The 27,089-nt window shown below is 42.4% G+C and overlaps 2 protein-coding genes across 4 annotated transcripts; both read left to right on the top strand.

The window, feature by feature from the left end:
- The first annotated feature begins 1,627 nt into the window (after positions 1-1,627).
- Positions 1,628-20,316, top strand: LOC115146562 (SPARC-like protein 1). The gene is made up of 11 exons (XM_029688649.2): positions 1,628-1,885; positions 12,942-12,997; positions 13,132-13,197; positions 13,400-14,551; positions 14,849-14,960; positions 15,415-15,536; positions 16,648-16,765; positions 17,001-17,137; positions 17,528-17,676; positions 19,120-19,268; positions 19,513-20,316. Exons 2-11 carry the CDS (start codon positions 12,944-12,946, stop codon positions 19,539-19,541), a joined length of 2,088 nt encoding a protein of 695 aa, XP_029544509.2. The 5' UTR covers positions 1,628-1,885; positions 12,942-12,943; the 3' UTR covers positions 19,542-20,316.
- Positions 20,317-22,752: 2,436 nt separating this feature from the next.
- LOC135561556 (uncharacterized) lies at positions 22,753-26,682 on the top strand. Of its 3 annotated transcripts, XR_010459556.1 has the most exons (10): positions 22,753-22,805; positions 22,984-23,034; positions 23,316-23,351; positions 23,603-23,716; positions 24,030-24,140; positions 24,259-24,330; positions 24,495-24,569; positions 25,040-25,093; positions 25,747-25,866; positions 26,156-26,245. XR_010459556.1 is itself a non-coding variant. In XM_065003267.1 (9 exons), exons 2-9 carry the CDS (start codon positions 22,990-22,992, stop codon positions 26,276-26,278), a joined length of 630 nt encoding a protein of 209 aa, XP_064859339.1. In that variant the 5' UTR covers positions 22,753-22,805; positions 22,984-22,989; the 3' UTR covers positions 26,279-26,682. The 3 variants fall into 3 exon arrangements, 2 of the variants coding, with proteins under 2 accessions (XP_064859339.1, XP_064859340.1); XM_065003267.1 differs by lacking the exon at positions 25,747-25,866 and having other exon boundaries at positions 26,156-26,682; XM_065003268.1 differs by lacking the exon at positions 25,747-25,866 and having other exon boundaries at positions 22,755-22,805; positions 22,981-23,034; positions 26,156-26,682.
- Positions 26,683-27,089: the final 407 nt, after the last annotated feature.

Below are 27,089 nucleotides of genomic sequence, written 5' to 3'. Positions count from 1 at the left end.
CTTATTTTGCAGTTATTTTTTAAACTTTTTATTAATAAGTTACCCAATCAAGGCAGGACCCCCAGTTACCCACGTGGGCCCCCTAACTCCTCTCCTTCCCCCATCTGATGATTCGCAGAGCAGCAGCAGGCAGCAACAGGCTGTCAACACTCATTGAGATTGGGCTCCTGAGTTCTTCTGTGGTTGGCAGTTGCAGTACATATATAATATATACTGTGTATATATATTTGTTGCTGTCTCCTGGGCAGAGGGACTTCAGTCCCGGTAAACCCCTACATTAACTTGGTCCTGACTGTGGCCTTCCCCTCTTACCCACCTACTACATAACGCAATGCTTATGTGTGTTCACACCACAGGAGGCTGCTGAGGGGAGGGTGACTCATAATAATAGCTGGAATGGAGTGAATGGAAAGGTACACTATATATAGCAAAGTATCTGGCTCCCCTTTCAAATCAGTGGATTTGGCTATTTCAGCCACACCAGTTGCAGACAGGTTATAAAAGTGAGCACACAGCCATGAAAACTCCATAGACAAACAGTGACAGTAGAATTGCCTTACTGAAGAGCTCAATAACTTTCAACCTGGTACTGTCATAGGAGGCCACCTTTCCAAGAAGTCAGTTGGTCAAGTTTCTTCTCTGCTAGAGCTGCCCAGGTCAAATATAAGTGCTGTTATTGTGAAGTGGAAACGTCTAGGGGCAATAACAGCTCAGCCACGAAGTAGTAGGTCACACAAGCTCACAGAGCAGGACTGCGGAGTGCTGTAGCGATTAGCACGTAAAAATCGTCTGTCCTATGTTGCAACACTCACTACTGAGTTCCAAACACCTCTGGAAGCAACATCAGCACAATAACTGTTAGTCGGGAGCTTCATGAAATGGGTTTCCATGGCAGAGCAGCAGCACAAGCCTAAAATCACCATGCACGATGCAGTGAAAACACGTTCTCTGGAGTGATGAATCACACTTCAGCATATGGCAGTCCAACGGAAAAATCTGGGTCTGGTGGATGCCAGGAGAATGCTACCTGCCCCAATGCATGGTGTCAACTGTAAAGTTTAGTGGAGGAGGAATAATGGTATGGGGCTGTTTTTCATGGTTTGGGCTGGGCCTCTTAGTTCCAGTGAAGGGACATCTTAACGCTACAGTATACAATGACATTCTAGATGATTCCATCGACCACCTTTGGGATGAATTGGAACACCGACTGTGAGCCAGGCCTAATCGCCCAACATCAGTGCCCGACCTCACTAATGCTCTAGTGGCTAAATGGAAGCAAATCCCCATAGCAATGTTCCAACATCTAGTGGAAAGCCTTCTCAGAAGAGTGGAGGCTGTTATAGCAGCAATCGGGGGATCAACTCCATATTAATGCCGATTATTTTGGAATGAGATGTTCGACAGGCAGGTGTCCACATACTTTTGGTTAAGTAGTGGATCAAACACATGGGAACCATCTGTTTGATGTGTCCAATACCATTCCATTGATTCCATTCCAGACATTACTATGAGCCCGTCTCCCCTTTTAAGGTGCCACCGGCCTCCTGTGGTTTACGCGTCAGTGTATCATCCATTCTTGTGATTGTAAACCATTTTGGGTGATTTTAGTTGACCATAGGAAATAAGAGCTTGCGCGTAATATTCCGCCATACAGGTTTGATTGAATAAGCTCTCTCTCGCTTCCCTGCTTGGCTATACTCAGTTGACCGTCTCCTTTGCTGTGGTCCACTGTCCACTGTTTCCTTTGACACAGAAGGCACGAAAGACGAGGTTTGGTGTGTGCACTGTGTGCACTGTCTTGGGTGAGATAGTACATTGTGTGTGTATGTGTGTTTGCGTCTGTGTGACCCAGTCTCAGACCTCTCCTTGCAGCTGCCAACATCAGGTAACAACTTTATCTTCTTCTCTCTTAGCTACATCCACTTGAAATTATCATTTTAAATTCCTTGAAGACATATTTTGTTGTCGCAAAACTAAACCCTCTAAATGTATTTATTGTCTTACTGAGGAAATTGATACTGGGGTGGTTATGTATTGCACTGAGAAGAGTGATTTTGTGTTATGTTTACTGCTCAGTCAATCTGCTCAGATGCGTATTTTTTGGCCCCATTGTGTTGCGTAGGGTGCATCTGCAGGATTGTATTAGGTGTTATGGATGTTCTAGACGTCTATAACTCCGTTTTTTCCTTTATGATTTTACATTAGCATGCATGCTTTAGAGAGCATTTCATTAAATTACTGGGTAAAAAAAAACTTTAAAAACACTACAAAGTTTGACCAAAGAGTAATCCCATTACCTTATGTAGCTAGTAAAATCGACAAAGACAACATTCACGTGATATTTATATCATTAGGCTAAAACAGAATCATCCCTTTTCAATCTTTTCCAAGTGATTTATCATTTTTAGCATGCAATACCCCCTCATGCTTTAGAGAGCATTTCATGTAATTACTGGGTTAAAAAAAACTTTAAAATCTCCACAAAGTTTGACCAAAGAGTAATCCCATTACCTTATGTAGCTAGTAAAACCAACAAAGACAACATTTACGTGATATTTATATTACACTGGATATTTTATATTTAATGGCTAAAACAGAATCATCCCGTTTCAATCTTTTCCAAGTGATTTATCATTTTTGTCATTCCCTTCCAAACCCAGAGACAAAAAAGTTTGTGGACTCAATCGACTCTATTCTCTATCTAGTAGCTTCTGGTGTTTGCTTTAGCGTCTTCTGAACTCTCAATGTGGCTTTTGAGAGACTGGCGCATCTCTGAAGGGAGAGCTTAACACTATGGCAACCGAGAGGAGGCGTGGGAGGAGGGTCAAGATTGAAATGTTCTAGAGTTGGGGAAAATGGTTTGTCCAACTTGTTTTTCAACCACTCCACACATTTCTTCTTAACAAACTATAGTTTTGGCAAGTCGGTAAGGACATCTACTTTGTGCATGACAAGTCATTTTTCCAACAATTGTTTACAGACAGATTATTTCACTTATAATTCACTGTATCACAATTCCAGTGGGTCAGAAGTTTACATAAACTAAGCTGACTGTGCCTTTAAAACAGCTTGGATGTATTTCAAAGCCTACCTTCAAACTCAGTGCTCTTTGCTTGAAATCATGGGAAAATCAAAAGAAATCAGCGAGGACATCAGAAAAGAATTGTAGACCTCCACAAGTCTGGTTCATCCTTGGGAGTAATTTCCAAATGCCTGAAGGTACCACGTTCTTCTATACAAACAATAGTGCGCAAGTATAAACACCATGGGACCACGCAGCCATCATTCCGCTCAGGTAGGAGAAGCGTTCTGTCTCCTAGAGATGAACGTACTTTGGTGCGAAAAGTGCAAATCAATCCCAGATCCATAGCAAAGGACCTTGTGAAGATGCTGGACGAAACAGGTACAAAATAAACTATATCCACAGTAAAACAAGTCCTATATCGACATAACCTGAAAGGCCGCTCAGCAAGGAAGAAGCCACTGCTCCAAAACCACCATAAAAAAGCCTGACTACGGTTTGCAACTGCACATGGGCACAAAGATTGTACTTTTTGGAGAAATGTCCTCTGGTCTGATGAAACAAAAATATAACTGTTTGCCAAAGAACACCATCCCATCTGTGAAGCACAGGGGTGGCAGCATCATGTTGTGGGGGTGCTTTGCTGCAGGAGGGACTGGTGCACTTCATAAAATAGATGGCATCATGAGGATAGAAAAATATGCGGATATACTGAAGCAAGATCTCAAGACATCAGTCAGAAGTTAATGCATGGTCGCAAATGGGTCTTCCAAATGGACAATGACCCCAATCATACTTCCAAAGTTGTGGCAAAATAGCTTAAGGATAACAAAGTCAAGGTATTGGAGTGGCCATCACAAAGCCCTGACCTCAATCCTATAGAAAATGTGTGGGCAGAACTGAAAAAGCGTGTGTGAGCAAGGAGGCCTACAAACCTGACTCAGTTACACCAGCTCTGTCAGGAGGAATTGTCCAAAACTCACCCAACTTATTGTGGGAAGCATGTGGAAGGCTACCTGAAGTTAAACTTTTTAAAGGCAATGCTACCAAATACTAATTGAGTGTACGTAAACTTCTGACCCACTAGGAATGTGATGAAATAAATAAAAGCTTAAATAAATCATTCTCTCTACTATTATTATGACATTTCACATTCTTAAAATAAAGTGGTGATCCTAACTGACCTAAACAGAATTTTTACTAGGATTAAATGTCAGGAATTGTGAAAGACTGAGTTTGAATCTACTTGGCTAAGGTCTATGTAAACGTCCGACTTCAACTGTATGTACTAATTGCACTTTGCCTCTTTTAAGGCCCAATACATCTGTTTTTATCTCATTATCAAAACATTTATTGGTAAATATGAAGTACCTTACTGCAATAGTTTTTCATAAAAAATAACTAAAAAATGATTTCTCAAGCAAGAATTTTGCTAGGAATGTGTCGGGAGAGGAAGGGTTTCCTTTCAGTCTGCACTCTCGGTACAACACAACTCACTTTTGCGACTTCGATTGAAGAACTGGAATCATGCCTGACAAGGCTAATGAAATCTGTGCCTTTCTGAAAACGATAACCTTTTACAGGCGATAACGATAACCCTGAGGCCTCGAATTCATTCCTGCAATTCTTTCACTCTTCACCTCGATAAGAGCAGGAACAATTCACGCTTCCGCAAAAAAATTAAATACCGTTCATGAGATTATCTGACTTTGTGCCAACTAAACTGTAATGTTCACTCGTTGTGTGCTGGGGTATGTATTTGTTCTCAGAGTTTTCTTGTCACAAAAAATGCGTTATTCTTCAATATGCTTCAGCAATGAGTAAGACAGCAAAACATTTGACCGAGACGATGAAGGCTAAGCTGGGTTCAGGTTCGCGACCATGTCTCCAGTCATGCGGTTGTAGTATTTCTCCCATAGATACTCATGATTTCTTTTGTTCTGCTTGGAACATGCTCAGGGGGCACTCTTTCAAAACCAGTCCAGCGGCTGCATGCAAACTCCTTAGAAAGACATATAGCATTCTTGAGAAAGCTTGGGGTTAACATTGGCGACCTTCCTCTGCCGGATGCCGGTACTTGCCAAGTTGCAGGACGTAGGGAGGGTTTTTGGGGCTGTGGTCAAAGCAAATAGAAATAGCCTCCCAGCAGGGCAATAGTGAACTGGCTGATTCGGTCTCCCACAGAGATTCACTGGGCCCAAGTTCGGATGACGACATGTTGTCTCTGGCGGGCTCAGGGGGGATCTTGGTTGAGGACTTAATTCCCGGGGCAGCTACCTACTCACGCTAGTGATCGTCCTTCCCCGCAGAAGTGACCGTCCTTCCCGCTGAAGAAATCTTCCACGTACCCGCCCCCTATGATTGCCGCAGTCAAGCACCACCTGCCTCTTTTTCCGGTTTTCGGCAAGGAAGTGGCAACAACCTGGTCCAAGCCACATTCCCTTTCGTCCGTCACTATTCTACAGTACTACCAGACCGAGCTGCTGGCAGAGTAGGACGCAACTTTGACTGCCAGGTAGCCCCACACATTTCATTCTACTCATGTCCTGGTGCACTGTTCTGTTGCTCAGGGAAAGTATGGGAGCTATTGTGGTGGGAAAGTGCCATCTTTAGCTGACTCTTTCGGAGGTGCCAGAGAGGGACAGATAGATGTACTTTGATGAGAAGATTTCTCCGGCCCAGTTTGAGGCTAAACAGAAGCAGGAAGAGGCGCAGCATGGTTTTCTCACTCTGAGGTCTTTCGGGGCTGACTGTGGAGAACCTTCCCGAAAGGAGACAGGCGGAGCCCTACCAGCTAAGCTGACCTGCTTAGACACACAGTTGTCGAGAGTGGTGGAAATAAAAAATAACCAATCCATCCCAGTCCACGAGAGGGCATTATGCCCCCTCAGATGACACTTTACGGGAGACTCACTGCCTGCTCCGACCATGCGCAGTGTGAGGATGCAGTCAGGATACAGGCTGCAAGATGGTGCCGACAGATAGGGCAGCTCTGCCTCTAGCTCCGAAGCAACTTTGCAGTATTTATTTTTGTGTGTGTTATTTCTTACGTTATTAACTCAGGACATTTTTTGTGTTATTACATACAGCCGGAAATAACTTTTGGATATCAGAGCGGCGGTAACTCAACAGTATTACGACTGGGAATACGACTTTCCCGAATTGGATCCTTTGTTCATACCCCCCAGGGCAATTGAACTGATTCCAGAGGCTGATCCAAATCACCGCCGGCAGAGAAGAAGGATTCGGAGTGAACTTCTAGTCCGACTCAGGAGGTCCTCACACCATTCTCCACATCCGAGTATATTACTCATTAAAGGCCCTTCCCTGCCCTCCCTTCGGCAAACCTGATCACGACTCCATTTTGCGCCTCCCTTCCTATAGGCAGAAACTCAAACAGGAAGTACCTGTGCTAAGGACTATTCGATGCTGATCTGACCAATCGCAATCCAATCTTCAAGATTGTTTTGATCATGTGGACTGGGATATGTTCCGGGTAGCCTCTGAGAATAACATTGACGAATACACGGATATATTGACCGTGACTATTAGAACCTGTGACTATTAAAACCTACCCCATTCAGAAACTGTGCATTGATGGCAGCATTCACGCAAAACTGAAAGTGTGAACCACCGCATTTAACAATGGCAAGGTGATTGGGAATATGGCCGAATACAAACAGTGTAGATATTCCCTCCATAAGGCAATCAAACAGGAAAAACGTCAGTATAGAGACAAAGTGGAGTCGCAATTTAATGGCTCAGACATGAGATGTATGTGTCAGGATCTACAGACAATCGCGGACTACAAAGGGAAAACCAGCCACGTCGGGGACAAGACGTCTTGCTTCCGGACAAGCTATAAACACCTTCTTTGCCTGCTTTGAGGATAACACAGTGCCACCGACGAGGCCTGCTACCAGTGACTGTGGGCTCTCCTTCTCCATGGCCAATGTGAGTAAGACATTTAAGAGTGTTAACCCTTGCAAGGCTGCCGGCCCAGACGGCATCCCTAGCCGCGTCTTCAGAGCATGCACAGACCAGCTGGCTGGAGTGTTAACGGACATATTCAATCTCTTACTATCTCAGTCTGCTGTCCCCACTTGCCACCATTGGCCACCATTGTTCCTGTACCCAAGAAAGCAAAGGTAGCTGAACTAAATGACCATCACTCCGAGCACTCTCTTCTGTCATCCTGATGTGCTTTGAGAGGCTAGTTAAGGATAATATCACCTCTACCTTACCTTACCTTACATGACACCCTAGACCTACTTCAACTTGCTTACCGCCCCAATAGATTCACAGACGATGCAATCGCCATCGCATCACATCTGGACAAGAGGAATACCTACAGTGGGGAGAACAAGTATTTGATACACTGCCAATTTTCAGGTTTTCCTACTTACAAAGCGTGTAGAGGTCTGTAATTTTTATCATAAGTACACTTCAACTCTGAGAGACGGAATCTAAAACAAAAATTAATTTGTATTTTCTTGCATGACATAGGTATTTGATCACCTACCAACCAGTAAGAATTCCGGCTCTCACAGACCTGTTAGTTTTTCTTTAAGAAGCCCCCCTGTTCTCCACTCATTACCTGTATTAACTGCACCTGTTTGAACTCGTTACCTGTATAAAAGACACCTGTCCACACACTCAATCAAACAAACTCCAACCTCTCCACAATGGCCAAGACCAGAGAGCTGTGTAAGGACATCAGGGGTAAAATTGTAGACCTGCACAAGGCTGGGATGGTCTACAGGACAATAAGCAAGCAGCTTGGTGAGAAGGCAACAACTGTTGGCACAATTATTAGAAAATTGAAGAAGTTCAAGATGACGGTCAATCACCCTCAGTCTGGGGCTCCATGCAAGATCTCACCTCGTGGTGCATCAATGATTATGAGGAAGGTGAGGGATCAGCCCAGAACTACACGGCAGGACCTGGAAAATGACCTGAAGAGAGCTGGAACCACAGTCTCAAAGAAAACCATTTGTAACACACTACGCTGTCATGGATTAAAATCTTGCAGCGCACGCAAGGTCCCCCTGCTCAAGCCAGCGCATGTCCAGGACCGTCTGAAGTTTGCCAATGACCATCTGGATGATCCAGAGGAGGAATGGGAGAAGGTCATGTGGTCTGATGAGACAAAAATAGAGCTTTTTGATCTAAACTCCACATGTCGTGTTTGGAGGAAGAAGAAGGATGAGTACAACCCCAAGAACACCATCCCAACCGTGAAGCATGGAGGTGGAAACATCATTATTTGGGGACGCTTTTCTGAAAAGGGGACAGGACGACTGCACCGTAATTGAGGGGAGGATGGATGGGGCCACGTATCGCGAGATCTTGGCCAACAACCTCCTTCCCTCAGTAAGAGCATTGAAGATGGGTCGTGGCTGGGTCTTCCAGCATGACAATGACCCGAAACACACAGCCAGGGCAACTAAGGAGTGGCTCCGTACGAAGCATCTCAAGGTCCTGGAGTGGCCTAGCCAGTCTCCAGACCTGAACCCAATAGAAAATCTTTGGAGGGAGCTGAAAGTCCGTATTGCCCAGCGACAGCTCCGAAACCTGAAGGATCTGGAGAAGGTCTGTATGGAGGAGTAGGCCAAAATCCCTGCTGCAATGTGTGCAAGCCTTGTCAAGAACTACAGGAAACATATGATCTCTGCAATTGCAAACAAAGGAAAACTTGCAAAATCGACAGTGTATCAAATACTTGTTCTCCCCACTGTATGTAAGAATGGTGTTCATTGACTATAGCTCAGCATTCAACACCATAGTACCCTCCAAGCTCGTCATTAAGCTCAGGGCCCTGGGTCTGAACAATGCCCTGTGCAACTGGGTCCTGGACTTCCTGACGGGCCGCCCCCAGGTGGTGAAGGTAGGAAACAACACTTCCACTTCGCTGATGCTAAACACAGGGGCCCCACAAGGGTGCGTGCTCAGCCCCCTCCTGTACCCCCTGTTCACCCATGAATGTGTGGCCACGCACACCTCTAACTCAATCATCAAGTTGCAGATGACACAACAGTAGTAGGCCTGATTACCAACAATGATGAGACAGCCTACAGAGAGGAGGCGAGGGCCCTGGGAGTTTGGTGCCAGTGAAATAATCTCTCACTCAATCTCAACTGATTGCACATCGTTGTCTTATTTAATGTAACCTCTCTAGGCTAGATGGGACGCTACCGTCCCACCTGACCAACATCCAGTGAAAGGGCAGGGCGCCAAATTCAAACTACAGAATTGTAAATATAAAGCTATACTTCTTGTTAATCCAGCCACGGTGTCAAATTTAAAAAAGGCTGTACGGCAAAAGCAAACCATGCGATTGTTTGAGCACCTCATCAAACAAACACAGATAATCATATTTCATCCCGCCAGGTGCGACACAAAACTCAGAAATAACAATATAATTCATGCCTTATCTTTAAAGAGCTTCTTCTGTTAGCACTCCAATATGTCCCATAAACATCACAAATGGTCCTTTTGTTCGATTAATTCTGTCTTTATATTTCCAAAATGTCAATTTATTTGGCGAGTTTGATCCAGAAAAACACCGGTTCCAACTCACGCAACATGACTACAAAATATCTGATAAGTTACCTGTAATCTTTGTCCAAACATTTCAAACAACTTTCCTAATACAATTTTTTACGTAAATAATCAATCAAATTTAAGATGGGATAAACTGCATTCAATAGCGGATAAAAACAAAGTGGAGCAAGCTTTCAGGTCGCGCGCCCCAACCACAACAGTACACTAGACTTGACCCTCGTTCTGAACAGCCCTACTTCTTCATTTCGCAAAGGAAAAACATTAACCAATTTCTAAAGACTGTTGACATCCAGTGGAAAAAAAATCCTGGATGGTTTGTCCTCGGGGTTTCGCCTGCCAAATAAGTTCTGTTATACTCACAGACATCATTAACTTTTTATGGCTGCAGGGGCAGTATTGAGTAGCTTGGATGAAAAGGTGCCCATATCAAACGGCCTGCTCCTCAGTCATAGTTGCTAATATTTGCATATTATTATTAGTATTGGATAGAAAACACTCTGAAGTTTCTAAAACTGTTTGAATGATGTCTGTGAGTATAACAGAACTCATATTGGCAGGCTAAATCCTGAGTTGAAATCAAAACAGGAAGTCATAAATCTGAGTCCCCAATGAAATCCCCTTGAGATATGAATGATGTTGCACTGCCTTTTTACTATTTTCTACATTATATAATAATAGTGAAAACATTAAAACTATGAAATAACACATGGAATCATGTAGTAACCAAAAAAGTGTTAAACAAAAAATATATATTTTATATTTGAGATTCTTCAAATAGCCACCCTTTACCTTGATGGCAGCTTTGCACACTCTTGGCATTCTCTCAACCAGCTTCAACTGGAAAGCTGTTCCAACAGTCTTGAAGGAGTTCCCACATATGCTGAGCACTTGTTGGCTACTTTTTCTTCACTCTGCGGTCCGACTCATCCCAACCATCTCAATTTGTTTGCGGTCGGGGGTTTGTGGAGGCCAGGTCATCTGATGCAGCACTCCATCACTCTCCTTCTTGTTCAAATAGCCCTTGCTCAGCCTGGAGGTGTGTTGGGTCATTGTCCTGTTGAAAACAAATGATTGTCGCACTAAGCCCAAACTAGATGGGATGGCGTATTGCTGCAGAACGCTGTGGTAGCCATGCTGGTTAAGTGTGCCTTGAATTCTAAATAAAATGAATCATTCAAAGTTCTTGAAATATTCCATATTGACATATCTTAAAGTAATGATGGACTATTTTTTCTCTTTGCTTATTTCAGCTTTTCTTGCATAATATGGACTTGGTAAATAGAGCTATCTTCTGCCACCTTAACCGGCCGCTCCGGTTGTCCCCGGCATGCCTGCAGGCTCTGGCCCAGTGGGGTACTGTTGCAAGGGGCGCTCATGGGACAGGTGTTATTCCGCAAGGTGGTCATAATAGACGTGCACACTGTGTGATAGCTACTCAAATCGGGGGTATGGACGGTGGACAGATTGCCCGACATTTCAATTACCTGGAGCTTCAGAGGATGTAATTGGCGTTCATGCACCTCCTCCCACGTTTGATGGGCTGGTATGTGCTGGTCAGTGGAGGCTACACCCCTGGGTGGCTGCCCAGATATGGGAGTGGTTAGCCAGGGCCGATGTAGATCTTTACGCAACGCAAGAAAACAAAAGTTATTGCGCACCAGTGGTCTGGTGGTCTGCTGTACCTATTGGGCCCACATGGAATTTAGCTCTGGTTTTGGAGGCATTGTGTGCTGCCCCCTTTGAGCCTCTGGAGTTGGTGGATCTGAAGAGCCTCTCCTGTAAGAGATCTCTAGTCTTGGCTTTGGCCCCGGCTAAATGTGTTGGGGGCCTCCACGCCTTTTCCGTACAGCGTTCCTGTTCACCCCTGGCGACTCTAAGGTGACGTTGTGTCCTAATGTGGCCTTCATGGTTATGACTTACATGTCTTTAGCCTTTGAGCTTATTTTCCTTTTCACCTCCTCCTTTTGCTTCTGTAGAGCAACAGAGGTTTCATGCCCTGTCCAGTACTAGCTTTCTGCACGCACTTTGAGCGGACTCGAGATAACCGGTTATGTGACCAGCTTTTTGTCTGTTTAGCTAATCCAGCTCGTAGCAGGGCGCTCTTTAAGCAACGTCTCGCCTACTGGCTTGTGAAGGCTATCTCCCTGGCATACAGCAGCAAGTGGTAAGGGTTATTTAGCGGTGTACCTGCCCACTCGACCATGGGTTTGGCAGCGTCTTGGGCTCTTTTTAAAGGATTGACTGTAGGGGATATTTGCGCTGCGGCAAGTTGGGCATCACCACACACATTTGTGAGGTTTTATAGCTTGGATGTCACTTCTCCCAGTGTAGCCCACAGTGTGTTTACAGCTGGGACAGGAGAGGGTCATTAGGCAGCGCACAGTGTGCATAATACCCAGACTACCTTGCGGGTGGAGGTCTGGGCCATTTCAGTTGGTATCCATTGGGGCCGGCTTGGGGCGGGATTTGAATTCTCCATAGTTGTGTTAAACCGACAGGGTTTGATAGGTTACTTTCTAAATAGAAATCATTAAAGTTACTAGTTACCTGTCCAGACTTGTATCAGTAATGTCATTTTTGGATTACCCAAACTCAGTAACATAATCTGATTACTTTCCTATTAAGAGGTATTAGTAGAAGACACAAAGGAATATTACCAATTGAACAACATCTATTTCAGGATCAATCAATGTTAGAGTTTAGCTGGCCAATAATGGATGTTGTATTTTACTTTATGGGTTAGGTATATTTCTAACCCATTGCTTTCTACTTCAATACAGATAATGATACGATTGGGCTAATATCTTTATGTTAAAAAACTACATCTGTCAGATTTCTAGTCATTTCAGTTGATTAAATACATACCCCTTGATCTTCAAGAATATGACTTGGAAATATTGATTAGAAAAATATTTTTAACTGAACATGACCCAAAAACGAAGGACTTATTAGCCTACTCTGTTTATATTTTTGCTGTAAAGGACTGATAAGCCCCATTGCTTCAAAACATTTTTGAAAAAGAAGTGCTGTTGTCATTGAATGGCAAGCCTTGAGCACTTCCCGAAAATGTCTATTTGTACCTGGCCTATTGTTAAATTATTTTGTTTGTGACACTTTGATATCTCAATAATTTCAGTCAATTAAAAGTGCACAAGTTTGAGCATGCGTCCGTTAGGCCTATTGAAAATATTAAATCAGCTCAAATGAGATTGAGCAATAAAAAGTCCCACTCGTGGTATTCATATGATACAAAACAAAGGGAAAAATGATTTTGACTGCACTGGTCTTTTAAACTTTATACTCAATTATAAATACTAATAAATAATATATTCCATTTAATTTGATGTCGTTATAGGTATGAAGACCCGTTTAATATTCCTTTGGCTATTGGCCTCAGCATTAGCTGTGTCTGTAAGTACTGATAAATCCACTCTTACTTTATTTTTTTGCTTTTTAATAAAAATGTATGATGCCAATCATTGTAGCCCTGTTGAATAACCACAAGTCTAATGATGTTTTATAAAGAATTATTTGCTATTCCCAAGGTCAAAGGCAAACCTCACGACAAACATGAAGCTTTGTCCAAGTCCTCACACATAGCTAAACAGAAGGTAAAGTGCATCCAACTCCTGTATTTTAAATAGGTTCCATACTGTAAATAAACCCCATCTCTATAAAAATAGAACACATTGACAAGGATTCTCCAGAAACTTTACATTTCATTATATGACTGGCAAAAGTTTGTCCAGAAGCTATATCTTTTGTTATATTTACAAAATGTTTTTCCAGAAACTTTTCATTTCGTTTTCCAAGGACACTGTTCCAGATGAGGTCAATGAGGGGGAGGTCCTGCCGACCTTCATGACCTTTGAGTCTAGCAGTCAGGAGCAGGAGGACGAGGACATAAGCTACGAGGACAATGCTAATGTTAATGTGGATCACTCCAATGAGGGAGGGGTGTTTGAGGTGTCCGACAGTGGTGAGAGGAGCACCCCCGTCCTGCTGAGAGATAAGGCACTGGTGGACCTCCTCCAGGGGGAGTCAGAGGAAGAAGAGGTGGAGGAGGAGGAGGGAAATATCGAGTCTGAGGAGACAAAGTCTGAAGAGGAGGAGGAGGAGGAGGAGGGAGAAGAAGAGGTGGGAGACTTGGAAAAGGAGGAGGAAGATGAGGAGGTGGTAGAGGTGGAGGAGGAGGTGGATGTGGAGGCAGAGAAAGAGGCGGAAAAGGTGAAGGCGATGGCGGATGAGGAGGAGTCAGTTGAGGATGAGGAGAAGAGAGAGAAAGAGGACGAGGAGGAACATGTGGTCGGGGACAGAGGAGTAGAGGAAGAGGTTCAAGTTGAAGAGACGGACAGCAACACCGAGCCTGAGATTCCAGAGGATCTGGACTACGCCAGCGACAGCGACAACACAGAGCATCTTGAAACCGAGCTTGAGGAAGGGAAACCCCTCGCCGAAGACGCCCAGTTCCTTTCAAATAAGAAAGTGGAGGCCGAGGTGGATAGGAAAGAAGAACAAGCTAGCAAGGATGACGAAATCCCCACTGCCACTGATGACTATGAGTCCCAGCCAGACATACAAGACGCCGAGTTCACTGAGAGCCAGGAAGTGCTTGGCCAGTACAAGTACGATTCCCAAGAAAAGGGGACCAATAAAAAAGACGCAGACACAGACACTGAACTCCAAGAGACAAAGAACAGTGTGGATCTTGATGGGACACATCTTTCAGTAGAAGGGGGAGAAGAGAAGGAGGAGAAGAACATAAACAAGAGTGCCAGTCACACCAGAGGCAAAGCCAGGAAACAGAGGAAGAACCAGAGAGTGAGGAAGCACCCGCTACAGAGGGATGAGGCCCCACCAGGAGAGGGAGTCCCAGACCACCAGGGGGATGAGGGCGTGAAGGAGCACTACCGCACCACCGACAGTGCTGTATACAAGCCCAAGAGGAGAAGAGCAGGGAAATGGGTAACACTCATCACATATCGCCCATTAGCTATAATGCAATGTCATCCTAAAACTTCAACTTACATTGAACCATGTAACCTCTATATAAAGCTAGGCCCTTTTCTGCAGGTGACCTATTTGAAATTAAACCGATGATCCATGGATGGATCTACTCTATTCCCAGAGCTTCCCAAAATGTGTGTACTATACAATATAGGAAATAGGGTGTAATTTAAAATGCAGCCCACATTTATCTATTAACATCTGTGGGTGGTTTGTTGACCTCTATTGAGATTTCACCTTCTGTTTCCTACCCAGGCTCCTCTGGTGGGAATGAACCCGGTCCAGATCAGGGCGACAGTGGACCTCTACCCCAGCATCAGGCCCTCTTTGGCGGCCAGCCTATACAGACCCCAAGCATCCGCTGCCGGTAAGTGTAAATCTCAGCAAGGCACACACACACACACACACACATACACATACACACCAGGAATCTGCTGACTGGGCCTTTTCACTAACACTCCCAGAAGAATAGTGCCACGCTACCAAAACAAACCCCCTCTCGTCTCCGCTGGATTAAGGGGTCAATGAGCGAGCTCATGTTGAATTCGAGCACTGTACAAACTCAAATGGCAATGGAATGCAGGGGGTAATGGCTGTGGTGGTAGTGCTTGGGTTTCCATTGACATCTATAACCAATGGAAAGTACATACTTGTGAATCATAATTAAGACATGATTAAAACATTAATAACACATGAACAAAGTATAAATACAATGACTTAGAGAATCTAGGAGAAAATAAACATCAATGTTCACATCAATGTTCCACTGATATAAAATTATAGGGCATGAGTGTGTTTAGGTATTTTTTTCCCTCTTTTAGAGCCTTGTGAGAACTTCCGTTGTAAACATGGAAAGACCTGTAAACTCAACAAGGAGAAGAAGCCTGTGTGTGTGTGTCATGAGCCTTCTGCCTGCCCACAGAGTGTCACTGACTATGATCATGTGAGTATGAACAGTGGTCATTGGGGTGCCGGGTGCGTTTCAGAGTTTTAAATCGTTGCCTCTGAATCATATATACTGTAATGAAACAGGCAGGGAGCAGGTCTCAAACCCTCGACCTTCTAGCCCGAAGTCCAGCACGCTATCGACTGTGCCCCAAAACCATGCTTGAGCGGCAGAGTCGATATCCGCGCTTATAAACCCAATACTATACAGTATGTTACAATACTATACCGTATGTACTGCTGCGAGCATGGGTTGAACCTGACCCACTGCTCTAGCACGTTCTCTCTATCCTGTCGAATAAACATAAACAATACGAAAGGAGTTCCTTTAAAAACATTTGGGAAAAGTTGCTATTAGGGTCAGGCCATGGAAATTGATGTCACGTTGGTATGAAGAGAGTCGGGAGACAGGCTCACAGCGTGTGGTGTAAAGGCACGGGGGCGAAGACCAAACAAACACGTAACAAAAACACAGGGTTGAAACCCAAAAAAAGAGCGAGGAGTACCTAAAATAAATAACACTAACGCACAATGATTATCACACGGGACGAGACCCGTAATCATCTGCGCAATCCACAAGGGCACGAAAGCCCAAAACACACAGCACAGGTACTCACACGCACCAAACGGACATTATAACAATAATCGACCCCACTATGGTGAACAAAGGGCACATATATACAAATACAATCAGTGGGAACAGGGGACAGGTGTGCGCAATGAAAGTTCCAGAGATAACTGTGGCAATTGATAAGATCGGTACCACAGAACTATGCCTCTATAAAAGTTCAGATTTGGATAAGTATTCTGATCCTACATCTGTATTTCGAGGAAACTTGAAGGAAACATGCCACGAATCTGGCAATGGTAGGTACAACCCTGACATGATATTCTAGCAACATTGGGGAGCTGTTGGTTCTGTCTAGAATTGTATCTGCAGACCTCTGTTCCTAAGACAGGTGCACTAGCCTCAGTTCCGATAGAGTTGACTATATTGGAAATATGTGATGCTTAGTTGCTTACCAAGAGCAGGATCACTACAATATCTTTATCTGAAGCATGTTCTTTGTTAAATCCATAACTCATGAAGTCATTTGTCTTTCATGCAGGTATGTGGAAGTGACAATGTCACCTACACACCCTGTGAGTTCTTTGCCACCAAGTGCAACCTGGAAGGCACCAAGAGAGGCCATATACTTCACCTGGACTACACTGGAGTCTGCAAATGTAAGACAGCTATAGTCAGACCACCTCTACAGTTTCTGACCAATACAGTAACTAACATGAAATAACTACTTAAAGTATAACACATTTTTGTCAATTTCTTCTACTCCCTGTATTTTTATTTCTCTCTCTCGTTTGTTTCTCACACTCTATATAATTCCCTCATCTTACCTTGTCTCTTCCTCTCCTCTCTTTCTCACTCTTTCTCTTTCTTCCCCTACCTTACTCTCTCTGTTAGTCATAGGACCGTGTATGACTGGCGAACTGGTCCAGTTTCCTCTGCGTATGCGCGACTGGCTGAAGAACGTCTTGCTGCATCTCTATGAACATGACTCCATGTCCCCTGGCTTCCTCACCCCCAAGCAACGCATCAGAGTGAGTAAACATCTTTTTTTAATTTGGATTTCATTTTTATACATTTTTATTTAATTGAATATCATTGGATCCATAGATTTGAAAAAACTCTCTTATGGACACACTTAACTATAAGCTTAAAATATGAGGGTAATGCTTTACATTAGACATACCGTCTATAAAGGGGTTATAGTAGTTTAATTATTTATATTTTCTAAATAATTTATATTCATATAAAGGGGCTTTATGAAGTTGAACCAACTGCATTCTTAGTGATTGATAGTATACATCTCAAAGACATAAAATCACCAGCACCTCACAACTGATTTTCTTGTTAGCACATATTCATATTCAATCCAATACAACTTTAATATTCATGTGTGACCATAAATGATGATGTCAATCTCCCAGGTGAGAAAGATCCACGAGAGTGAGAGGCGCCTCCACCCCGGCGACCACCCCATTGAGTTGCTGGCCCAGGACTTTGAGAAGAACTACAACATGTACATCTATCCCGTGCACTGGCAGTTTGCTCAGATGGACCAGCACCCTTCTGACAGGTACAGTACTTCAGGAGAAAGACGCATTTGTTTGTTGATGTCATAATCATGAAAAAGAACCAGAACGTAATTTTACACTGAGAAGCAAGAGCCTCTTGCTTACGCCAAGCTTTCATTGAAATGAATGTGAGCGTCTGTAAAAAGTTACACGCCTAGTGCAGCAGGCCAATATTAAAGAAGTGTAGCTATATGTCTTTGATATGATTCAAGAGTGAATAGCTTCACTTGTAGATGTTCATCTACACAAGACATTATGGTTCGGTTCTCTGATTACGGTTCTCATTGTGAATCAGATACATGGTGGGTCTGAATCTAATATGATATTAAGAATCAGTTTAACTGAACATTTCACATTTGAGTATACCTTCTTAAAGGCCCATAGAGTGGGTAACACAAGTGGAAGCACAGCTGGGATATTACTGGAATTAGTCCCTTTGGGTAAATCAGGTTCAGACTGTGTGTGAATCGGTTCCAGTTTTGGGGTCAGACTCCCCCATATTCAACCCCCAATGGAATAAAATGGAGTGAAACAGGTAAGCACTATTTCAAAATCAAATCAAATTGTATTTGTCACATGCGACTAATACATCAGGTACAGTGAAATGCTTACCTACAAGCCCTTAAACAACAATGCAGTTATAAGAAGAAATTAAGAAAGTAAGAGATAAGAATAACAAATAATTAAAGAGCAGCAGTAAATAACAATAGCGGGGACATATACAGGGGGTACCGGTACAGAGTCAATGTGCAGGGGCACCGGTGTTGAGGTAATTGAGGTAATATGTACATGTAGGTAGAGTTATTAAAGTGACTATGCATAGATAATAACAGAGAGTGCAGCAGCGTAGAAGGAGAGGGGGGGGGGCAATGCAAATAGTCTGGGATGCAATTTGATTAGCTATTCAGGAGTCTTATGGCTTGGGGGGTAGAAGCTGTTAAGAAGCCTCTTGGACCTAGACTTGGCGCTCCGGTACCGCTTGCCGTGCAGAAGCAGAGAGAACAGTCTATGACTAGGGTGGCTGGAGTCTTTGACAATTTTTAGGGCCTTCCTCTGACACCACCTGGTATAGAGGTGCTGGATGGCAGGAAGCTTGGCCCCGGTGATGTACTGGGCCATACGCACTACCCTCTGTAGTGTATTGCGGTCGGAGGCCGAGCAGTTGCCATACCAGGCAGTGATGCAACTCGTCAGGATGCTCTCAATGGTGCAGCTGTAAAACCCTTGAGGATCTTAGGACCCATGCCAGTCCTCTTAGGGGGAATAGGATTTGTCGTGCCCTCTTCGTGACTGTCTTGGTGTGCTTGGACCATGTTAGTTTGTTGGTGATCTAGGTGCCAGTAATGCACAATTAGAGACACTAATTTTTGTTTTCTGTCGCAAAATGTTTAAAAACGTTCTCCATTGCATGGGCTTAAGAACATGACACTGGTGTTCCTATCCAGGTTTCTGTCCCACTCTGAGCTGGCCCCCCTGAGGGTCCCGTTAGTCCCCATGGAGCATTGTACCTCCCGCTTCTTCCAGGAGTGTGACGCAGACAAAGACAAACAGGTGTCCTTCAGGGAGTGGACCCACTGCTTCGGCATCAAGGATGGTAAGAGTGGCAGTCTTATACAAAGTGAAAGCAATTCATTGACCAAAGAATGAGGCTTGCTTGACATTGGCAATGTTGTGATAGTTGTAGTAGTTACATGTGAGTGAATGAATGAATGCTGCATTACTGTAGCTTACAGAAGGACCATGGTCATGTGCTTTCACACATTTGATAGTATGACCCTGCATTGTGAACTCTTGTAAAGATGTCATCTCTTGTGATTTTCCATTTCCCCCCTCTGCAGAGGACATGGATGTCAACCTGCTCTTCTGAGTCCAATCAGTACCTCATCAAGCAACCAGCTTAAATAAGCATTTAACAAAATAACCTTCAATCATGGCAGAACCACATACCTTAATTGGAGAGTCACTTGTGTTGATTTCAATTGTATGTTTTTGGGATGTTCTGTAAAGTTAGCCCGGTGGAACCAGCCTGATCTCTGTGTTCACCATTGTATTTAACTTCACATATCAGTCTGGCATTGCTCCTTATTGAAACTGTTTGAGCCTATGTCTGTAATGAGAGGCATTATTCAAAACTAACTTGTCAGTGATGAGATCACCTTTAACCAATCAGAGGACGACCTAATTCAAAGCATAGTATTTTGGGGGCGGGTTTTCTGAGAGGATGCTGATTTGACCAGTAATTTCTTGGTTTGTCCAAAACTCCCATCTATTGGAGAAAGCCCAGATGTATATGTGCAGTAATCCGGCCGGTTCCACCATGCTACTGCAAAGTACAATTGACTAAAAAGTAAAAGTGAGGATGGACCACTGTCCTTCCATGTCTTATGTCAGATGGAAGAGGAGGATAGTTCATGTTGTCTTATTACAGTTGTGGTGGATAATTTCTTTCCTATCAAATGAGTAGAGACAAAATTATCACACAAGTCAGAGTTATACTTTAACTAAATCTTTAATAATAAGAGCTTTGCAATAGCAATGACCTTCAACGACGCCAGGACAGCGGAGTCAATCACCACCTTCCGGAGACACCTGAAACCCCACCTCTTTAAGGAATACCTAGGATAGGATAAAGTAATCCCTCTCCCCCCTTAAAAGAGTTAGATGCACTACTGTTCCACTGGATGTCATAAGGTGAATGCACCAATTTGATAAGAGCGTCTGCTAAATGACTGGTAAATGTATTGTTATTGTATCATTGATGTTTTGAATAGTTTTTTTTTTTTTTTTTTTTTTTTAATTTTTAAATGACTTAAATGTAAATGTAACGATTCACCATTTCTAATGATCCGTTGAGAGTGGCAACACAATGGCTACTGAGATTTTTTATAGCAAAGATCCACCCCCTTGTCGACATAACAAACCACAGATATTAGGAACAGTTCACAAAGTGAGACTTTATAAATGAGAAAGGAGTATCCCGTAGCCAGATAACATTCGCTATAAATTATTGTTCAGTTTGGCCCCTAAGATGAGGTTGCTATCTTGTTCCTGTTACTCCTAGCACAAAAACACCAACTCATCCAATGGCATAAATCAATTGTCAACTCTAGACACTACCAGACACATCCCCCAAGGCCGAAGGAGGGAGTGACTGGCACACAGACATTATGGAAACCAGTAATTGGTTCCCCATTAATCACACCATCCCTTCACATGGTTTAACAGATACATTCACATATGAAGACAATGTTCCCTCCTGTCCTCTTCCCTTTCTGATATTCTGCATAGCACCAGGGACATGTGAAAGACAAGCCTGACTTCTCCCCTCTCTGGGCCCCAGTTGTCTGAAACCCAGCAGAGGGAAGAAGTGCAACTGCCAACACCAGAGTCCGAAGGGAAACATTCTAATAACAAGTAAGCATATTATGCAGATAAGACATCTTTATTATCTGTTACCCAACTAATTATGATTCATCCACCACACAGTGTAGCTATTACAGTGAAATACTACCATGCTATTGTTTGAGGAGAGTGCAGAGTTATGAATTAGAAAATGTAAACCAATTAGGCACATTTGGGCAGACTTGATACAACATTTTGAATTGAAATGCAACGGTTCTTTGGATCAGTCTAAAACGTTGCACATACACTGCTGCCATCTAGTGGCCAACATCTAAATTGCACCTAAACTGGAATAATACATTGTGGCCTTGCTCTTGCATTTCAAAGATGATGAAAAAAACATGCTTTTTTCTTTGTATTATTTACCAGATCTCATGTGTTATATTCTCCTACACTAATTTCACATTTCCACAAACTTCAAAGTGTTTCCTTTCAAATGGAATCAAGAATATGCATATCCTTGCTTCAGGTCCTGAGCTACAGGCAGTTAGATGTCATTTTAGGTGAAAATGTAAAATAAAAATAAATAAAAAGTCTGATCATTTAATCACACCAAGGTAAAGCAAATTTGGATCTATAAATATGTGGATGTTCTGTGATACTGTATGTAGATACTGTATAGCTGATAGTGGTATTAGTAGAGTAGGTGATGAGATTGTATTTTTTAAACAATTAACAATGATATCAGTGTTATGAACACATTCCAAGAGGGGGAAAGTTTACGAGTGCTTTTTGTAGATGACAATAAACAAAACAAAAATGGACTTCTATGCAGGTGAAACAAATCACTTTACTTTTTGACCAAAATATTACAGTATTTATTTTAAACATAAAAAAGCTATAGTTTTATGCGGGTGCATTTTTTTGTATGGAAACCATTTATAATTGACTCTCACAATAAATTGAGCTTGAATAGAGTATTTATTTCTATGTCAAAAAGAGACATTTTAATGGCAGTAAATGTAGTAGAACATATGATGTTGACAGAATTACTAAGAGTTGAATGCTGTAACTGTTTTTTTATGTCTTGCCTGATATATATAGCTACTTCACTAACCATTCTAATAAAAGTAATGTTGACCTCATCGGATCTCATCACATTCCTGTTTGATTGTTTTACTTCATGCACAATTGAATTGAATGTAACTTTATTGATCCCCCCCCCCACGAGGAAAATGTCATCAATAAAGTTATTTCATGCACTATGATAAATTTATACAATGAAGAGAAACTACTCCAGTATTTAGTTTTTAGGTTACACTGAATTACACTCAAGCCTTCTTTATATTCTTATTTGATCATTTGTACTGTACAATGACATAATAGGGAAGTAACTGTAATAAGTTGTGGTTGGTGATGTCACTTTCACGTCAGTGGTGATGCTTTGTCTCTTTTAGTTTAAATGAAAATAATAACCGGCATCTATTTTACACAGCCACCACAGGTGAACAGTTGACTCATCCAACAAAGGCTTATAATAAGGACATAATCGTAATATGATAATATGGTTCAGATTCCTGGTCTGGGTTTTGCAATCCATGTGATTTTGAATAAGGCCCTCTTTGGGTCAGCAAGCCACAATTGTGAGATCAACATTTAGAGCTGTATTCTGATTGGACTGTTACCAGTGGACATGGAGGAAGTGGCTCTTTATAAGAGCAAAATTAGAAACAACATGTCATCTTCAGAAGTGTCTTTGTGAGCTGAAGAACTGCCATCATTCACAGAGGTATGACAGATGACAACTTAACCATTTTCATGGAACAGCCTTCATGCAATTTAATCACATTTCAAGTATTGATTTTGTATTGATTGAAAATTCATGACACAGGGTTATTGCTCCTATCGGTTATATGTTTCCAACAATGAGATGCTTTTCTGATTTTCTTTTTTGTTTGGTAAAGCAGAGCAACATGTTTTGTATGCTGTGGATCATCTTTCAGACAATGGCTCTCTTGGTAAGACACATTTAAATATTTATTCAATACTGTAGCTACCATAGCGTCCAGACCTGGGTTCAAATACTTGAAAATCCTTTCGAATACATTGAGCGTTTGCTCGAGTTTGCTAGTAGTGCCAGATTTGTCAGATTCAGGGTTTCCAGTTTTGGGACTTTTTAAAGTTAATTTAACTACATGTAGGCAAGCTCAAACAGGCACAAAGTATTTGAAATTATTTTTCAAGAATTTGAGACCCAGGTCTGATAGCGTCCACTGTGCTTTCCTGGTTTCATTTGTAGGTGGCGGCTGGAGGACAGTCTTCAGGTAGTGGTGAGGTATTGTGTGTTTCTTAAACATCTTAACAATAAGATATTGTTGATAAAATTGTCTTAATATACATTTACTTTCTGAGCTTCTTTACAATCACTGAGAGTATATTTTACAATAATGTTATACATAAATACAATATAATACACAGAAATGTATCAATACATATACAGTATAAAGAAATAGTGTGGACAGTATGACTCAGTGAGAGAAGTTAAGTCATGAGCTAAGTAATAGGATAATGTGCATTACTCCCCAGGGTGGTGGTGGTGGTGGCAATGGAGGAGTTGTGAATGGAGGCATGGTCGGTAATGCTGTTAACCCAGGGGTTATGAATGGGCTTTCCTTAAATGGGCGACCCTTTCTGGCACAGGTACGTATACAGTGTGGGTGGTTAAAAAGTGTCCCTGCGCTGCAGCACAGGTTTTTTTTTTAACTGCAAAGTGAATATAACTACACCATCAGTGGCATATTTCAGAAATCTAACTTATATATTTAATTACATAGGTTTTTGTTAGATGATTGCAAGCAAACTTACTAGAGAGTCATATAGACGATGCACTGGTGCTGCAGTACAGGCATTTTAAAAAGTAACTTTTGAACCAGCATCTGTACTATGGGGCTACCTCTCTAACATGTCATATTTCTAATATAAACTGTTTCTCCTGGTCTAAACTATTCCCCAGTTGGTTCCCATTGGTGCTCTTCAGCAGGGTGGGGCACTTCCTGTAGAACAGGTGGGAGCAGCCAATGGCATACCACTACAACAGGGACAGCTTCCTCAACTAGCCAATGGGGTTTGTCTCCTTTGTCCAACTTCGCTTCTCTAACATTTACCAGAAGCCTAGAGATATCAGGAGTTTCTATTGAAAATCATCTGTGTTACAGTGTGACTGTGTAAACATATCTTTACAGGTTGTACCATTATTTGCAGTTCTGCCACAGGCAAATGGCATCGGAGGCCCCCAGGCTTCAATGTTGATGCAGGTATATCATTGCTGTTGTATCAGTAGTATGTCTTATAGTGTCATACACCTAGATATCTCAATGCACCAAATACATCCCATTTAACAGTGTTCACACCTTGATGTCAATGACCCATGATGGTGATTCAGGCTCTCTCATCCTCTCCTCATAATCTCTCCTGTCAGATTATTCCTGTGGGTGGAGGAAACAACATCCAGCAGCCAGCTGCTGGAGGGAAGGCAGGCAAAGCTAGAGTCAAGGTAACATGATGGGCCACCTCTACTCGTTAGTCATACAGTTGAGGGCACTAAAAAGTTCCCCAGGTTGACTGTGCTAAGTGGAGATGGCTTAAGTATCCGGTGAATAAGATTGGGTTGTTCTGTGGTATTAGTAGAACAATTGCCACAATGCAAGTGTGTGCAACACGGCCCTAACATGTCCTAGCAATGCATCAATATAAAATCCTGTGCACAGGAGCGCGCCTAGATCCAGGTGCTGGCTTTGGCAGGAACAACTACTGTAGTATCCAATAATATACAGTAGTTTGGCATAAGTATAGTAATAGTTTGTCACAAAAACATGTACTGTGGCACCAGATTATAAAAAGGTTTTAGTGCTCACAACTGTAGATTGCACAGACTACATCGCAGTCACAAAGAAATGTATTATGGACCTTGATATACTTTTGCAAGTGTTTCACCTGCTCTCTCATTTTAAATCCCTTTCACAGCATTCTGTCCCTTTCCATGGAATGGCCACATCAACAAGAACAAATACTCCACTGGTATATTCTCACAGTTATTCCTCCTCTTAACTTCATTTCTGACAGTGTGATTGCCCTTATAACCCTCATCATGTATTTGAATGAATTGCCCTCAAATAAAGATGACTCATTTCCAAATTACCAAGGCATCTCTCAAATGAACCTTTATCCATTGTTCACGTTTTAATGACGTTTTCTCATGAAACATGAGGCAACTCAGTGGCCTTGTGGTTAGAGCACAGAGTTTCTAAATCCAGAGGCGCAACATCGCGTGTCATCCGGGAACGCTTGCGAAACAGACCAAGCAGACCAGAGCGGGGTTTGGGGTTTGAGAAGTCAATGAGAGAAGTTTTTAAAAATGTTTCCATCGCTAATTTTCTATTAATGTAAAGGACAACCTAGATTCGAGCCAATTTCTTAAGTTCAACACGTTATAACTCCAACCTAGTGGAAGTGACAAATAGACACTTTTTCATTTTTTTCGTCAAAAATAACTTTATAAACGAAGGAGTGCCTTTGATTTGATGGCCTGGACATGCACAGTTCGACCGCAGAAGGCTGTTAGACCCGATTACCTGTTTCTGAACATGAGTTTAGCTAGCCAAAGTCGCCATGACATTGCCTATAGGCAGATACTGTTTTTCCAATCTTTAATCTATACTGTCTTCGATTAGTGTCCACTCTGAGATTGGAAGGGTGGGTGTTCAACCCACAGTCAAGCCAAACCAAAGACTCTAAAAATGGGAACTGATGCCTCTCTTCTTGGCACTCAGCATTAAGGAGATGTATTGCGGGTAAGGCCTTGCGACAACTAGTGTCTGGTACATGCAAAAGACTAGCGTCTTGTACATCAAGACATACTCTAGTCTCCTACCCCTATGGGCTGTTACGGCTCAGACAAGGCTTACTTGTCCAAGATGTACTTCAAGAAACATGTATTTTCATGAAACATGCATTTAAATACGTCACTAATAAACTAAGGTTGTAGCAATACATTTGTTGTTAATATAACACTTGAGGTAACAATAACAAATGTACAAAGTAGCTAATAATGCTTCTATCATGTTCCATTCTGCCCATCAGACAAAGGTGACTACTGGAGAGGTGGAAGAATCCTCTGGCTCTGACTCACCAGTGAATGCTGAAGTGAGGCTGAGCATCTCAAACCTGGACAGCATTCTAACTAGGGTTGCAAAATTCTGGTAACTGGGATGTGTGGAAAGTGGGAAAGTTGACAGAATTGTGCAACCCAAAATTAACTATATAACCTGTAATATCAAATACCAGAATCTCGTCAAGCTGCCAATTCCAGATGACAAATGACCTCCACAGGCGGGGGTTCAATTCCTGGGTGCGCTACTTTAACTTGCTGTGTTGCCTTCTTGTTTGCCCCCCTTACTTCAAAATATATCTCTGAATAAACTTGATGAAAGAAAAGTGTTATTCCAGTCTCCTTTGACAAAAACTAAAACTAGATTAACAGACAGGTCTGACTGTATCTCGACTATGTGTCCATATACATGTTTTGTAACGGCGTTCCCGATATACTGGAAATGATGTTATCACAGCTGATGTCTTTGAATACATTTATTAAATGGATGTCAATCTTTGCACGTTCTATCTCTCCATGTCCTGCAATCTAATTGCTATTCATTCCCTATTAAACTATTGTGATTGATAATTACACACATAAGTGACCATTGACCAGAAGAAACTGCTTTCTTGGGAATATGGGAGAGATCTAGATAGGTATTGTTAATTTGGTGTTGGAGAGGAAATTCCCTAAGACTCATTGATAGCTGAATGAAACACCACTGTTGTCTAAACCAAATTCTCACTAAATGCCAACACAACAGCGGGGGCAACACAAGACTGGTGTAACGGTTTTCTAGGTGTGGTGAAGGAGAGTCGGACCAAAACGCAGCGTGTAGATTGCGATCCATGTTCAATCAAACAAACTTAAACACGAAATAACACAAACACTACAAAACAATAAACGTAACGAAAACCGAAACAA

Source organism: Oncorhynchus nerka, linkage group LG18 (genome assembly GCF_034236695.1).
Source record: "Oncorhynchus nerka isolate Pitt River linkage group LG18, Oner_Uvic_2.0, whole genome shotgun sequence".
Taxonomy (NCBI): Eukaryota; Metazoa; Chordata; class Actinopteri; order Salmoniformes; family Salmonidae; genus Oncorhynchus; species Oncorhynchus nerka.
This window is presented reverse-complemented; position numbering and strand designations above follow the sequence as displayed.

What these genes read in the sequence shown, in the direction of transcription:
- LOC115146562 (XM_029688649.2), top strand. Translation starts at nt 12,944, where the DNA reads ATGAAGACCCGTTTAATATTCCTTTGGCTATTGGCCTCAGCATTAGCT. An exon ending in CACACATAGCTAAACAGAAG is followed by an intron (nt 13,198 to 13,399) that starts GTAAAGTGCATC and finishes TCGTTTTCCAAG; the next exon opens with GACACTGTTCCAGATGAGGT. An exon ending in CTGCTTCGGCATCAAGGATG is followed by an intron (nt 19,269 to 19,512) that starts GTAAGAGTGGCA and finishes CCCCCTCTGCAG; the next exon opens with AGGACATGGATGTCAACCTG.
- LOC135561556 (XM_065003267.1), top strand. Translation starts at nt 22,990, where the DNA reads ATGTTTTGTATGCTGTGGATCATCTTTCAGACAATGGCTCTCTTG. An exon ending in TTCCTCAACTAGCCAATGGG is followed by an intron (nt 24,141 to 24,258) that starts GTTTGTCTCCTT and finishes ATATCTTTACAG; the next exon opens with GTTGTACCATTATTTGCAGT. An exon ending in CAGGCAAAGCTAGAGTCAAG is followed by an intron (nt 24,570 to 25,039) that starts GTAACATGATGG and finishes TCCCTTTCACAG; the next exon opens with CATTCTGTCCCTTTCCATGG.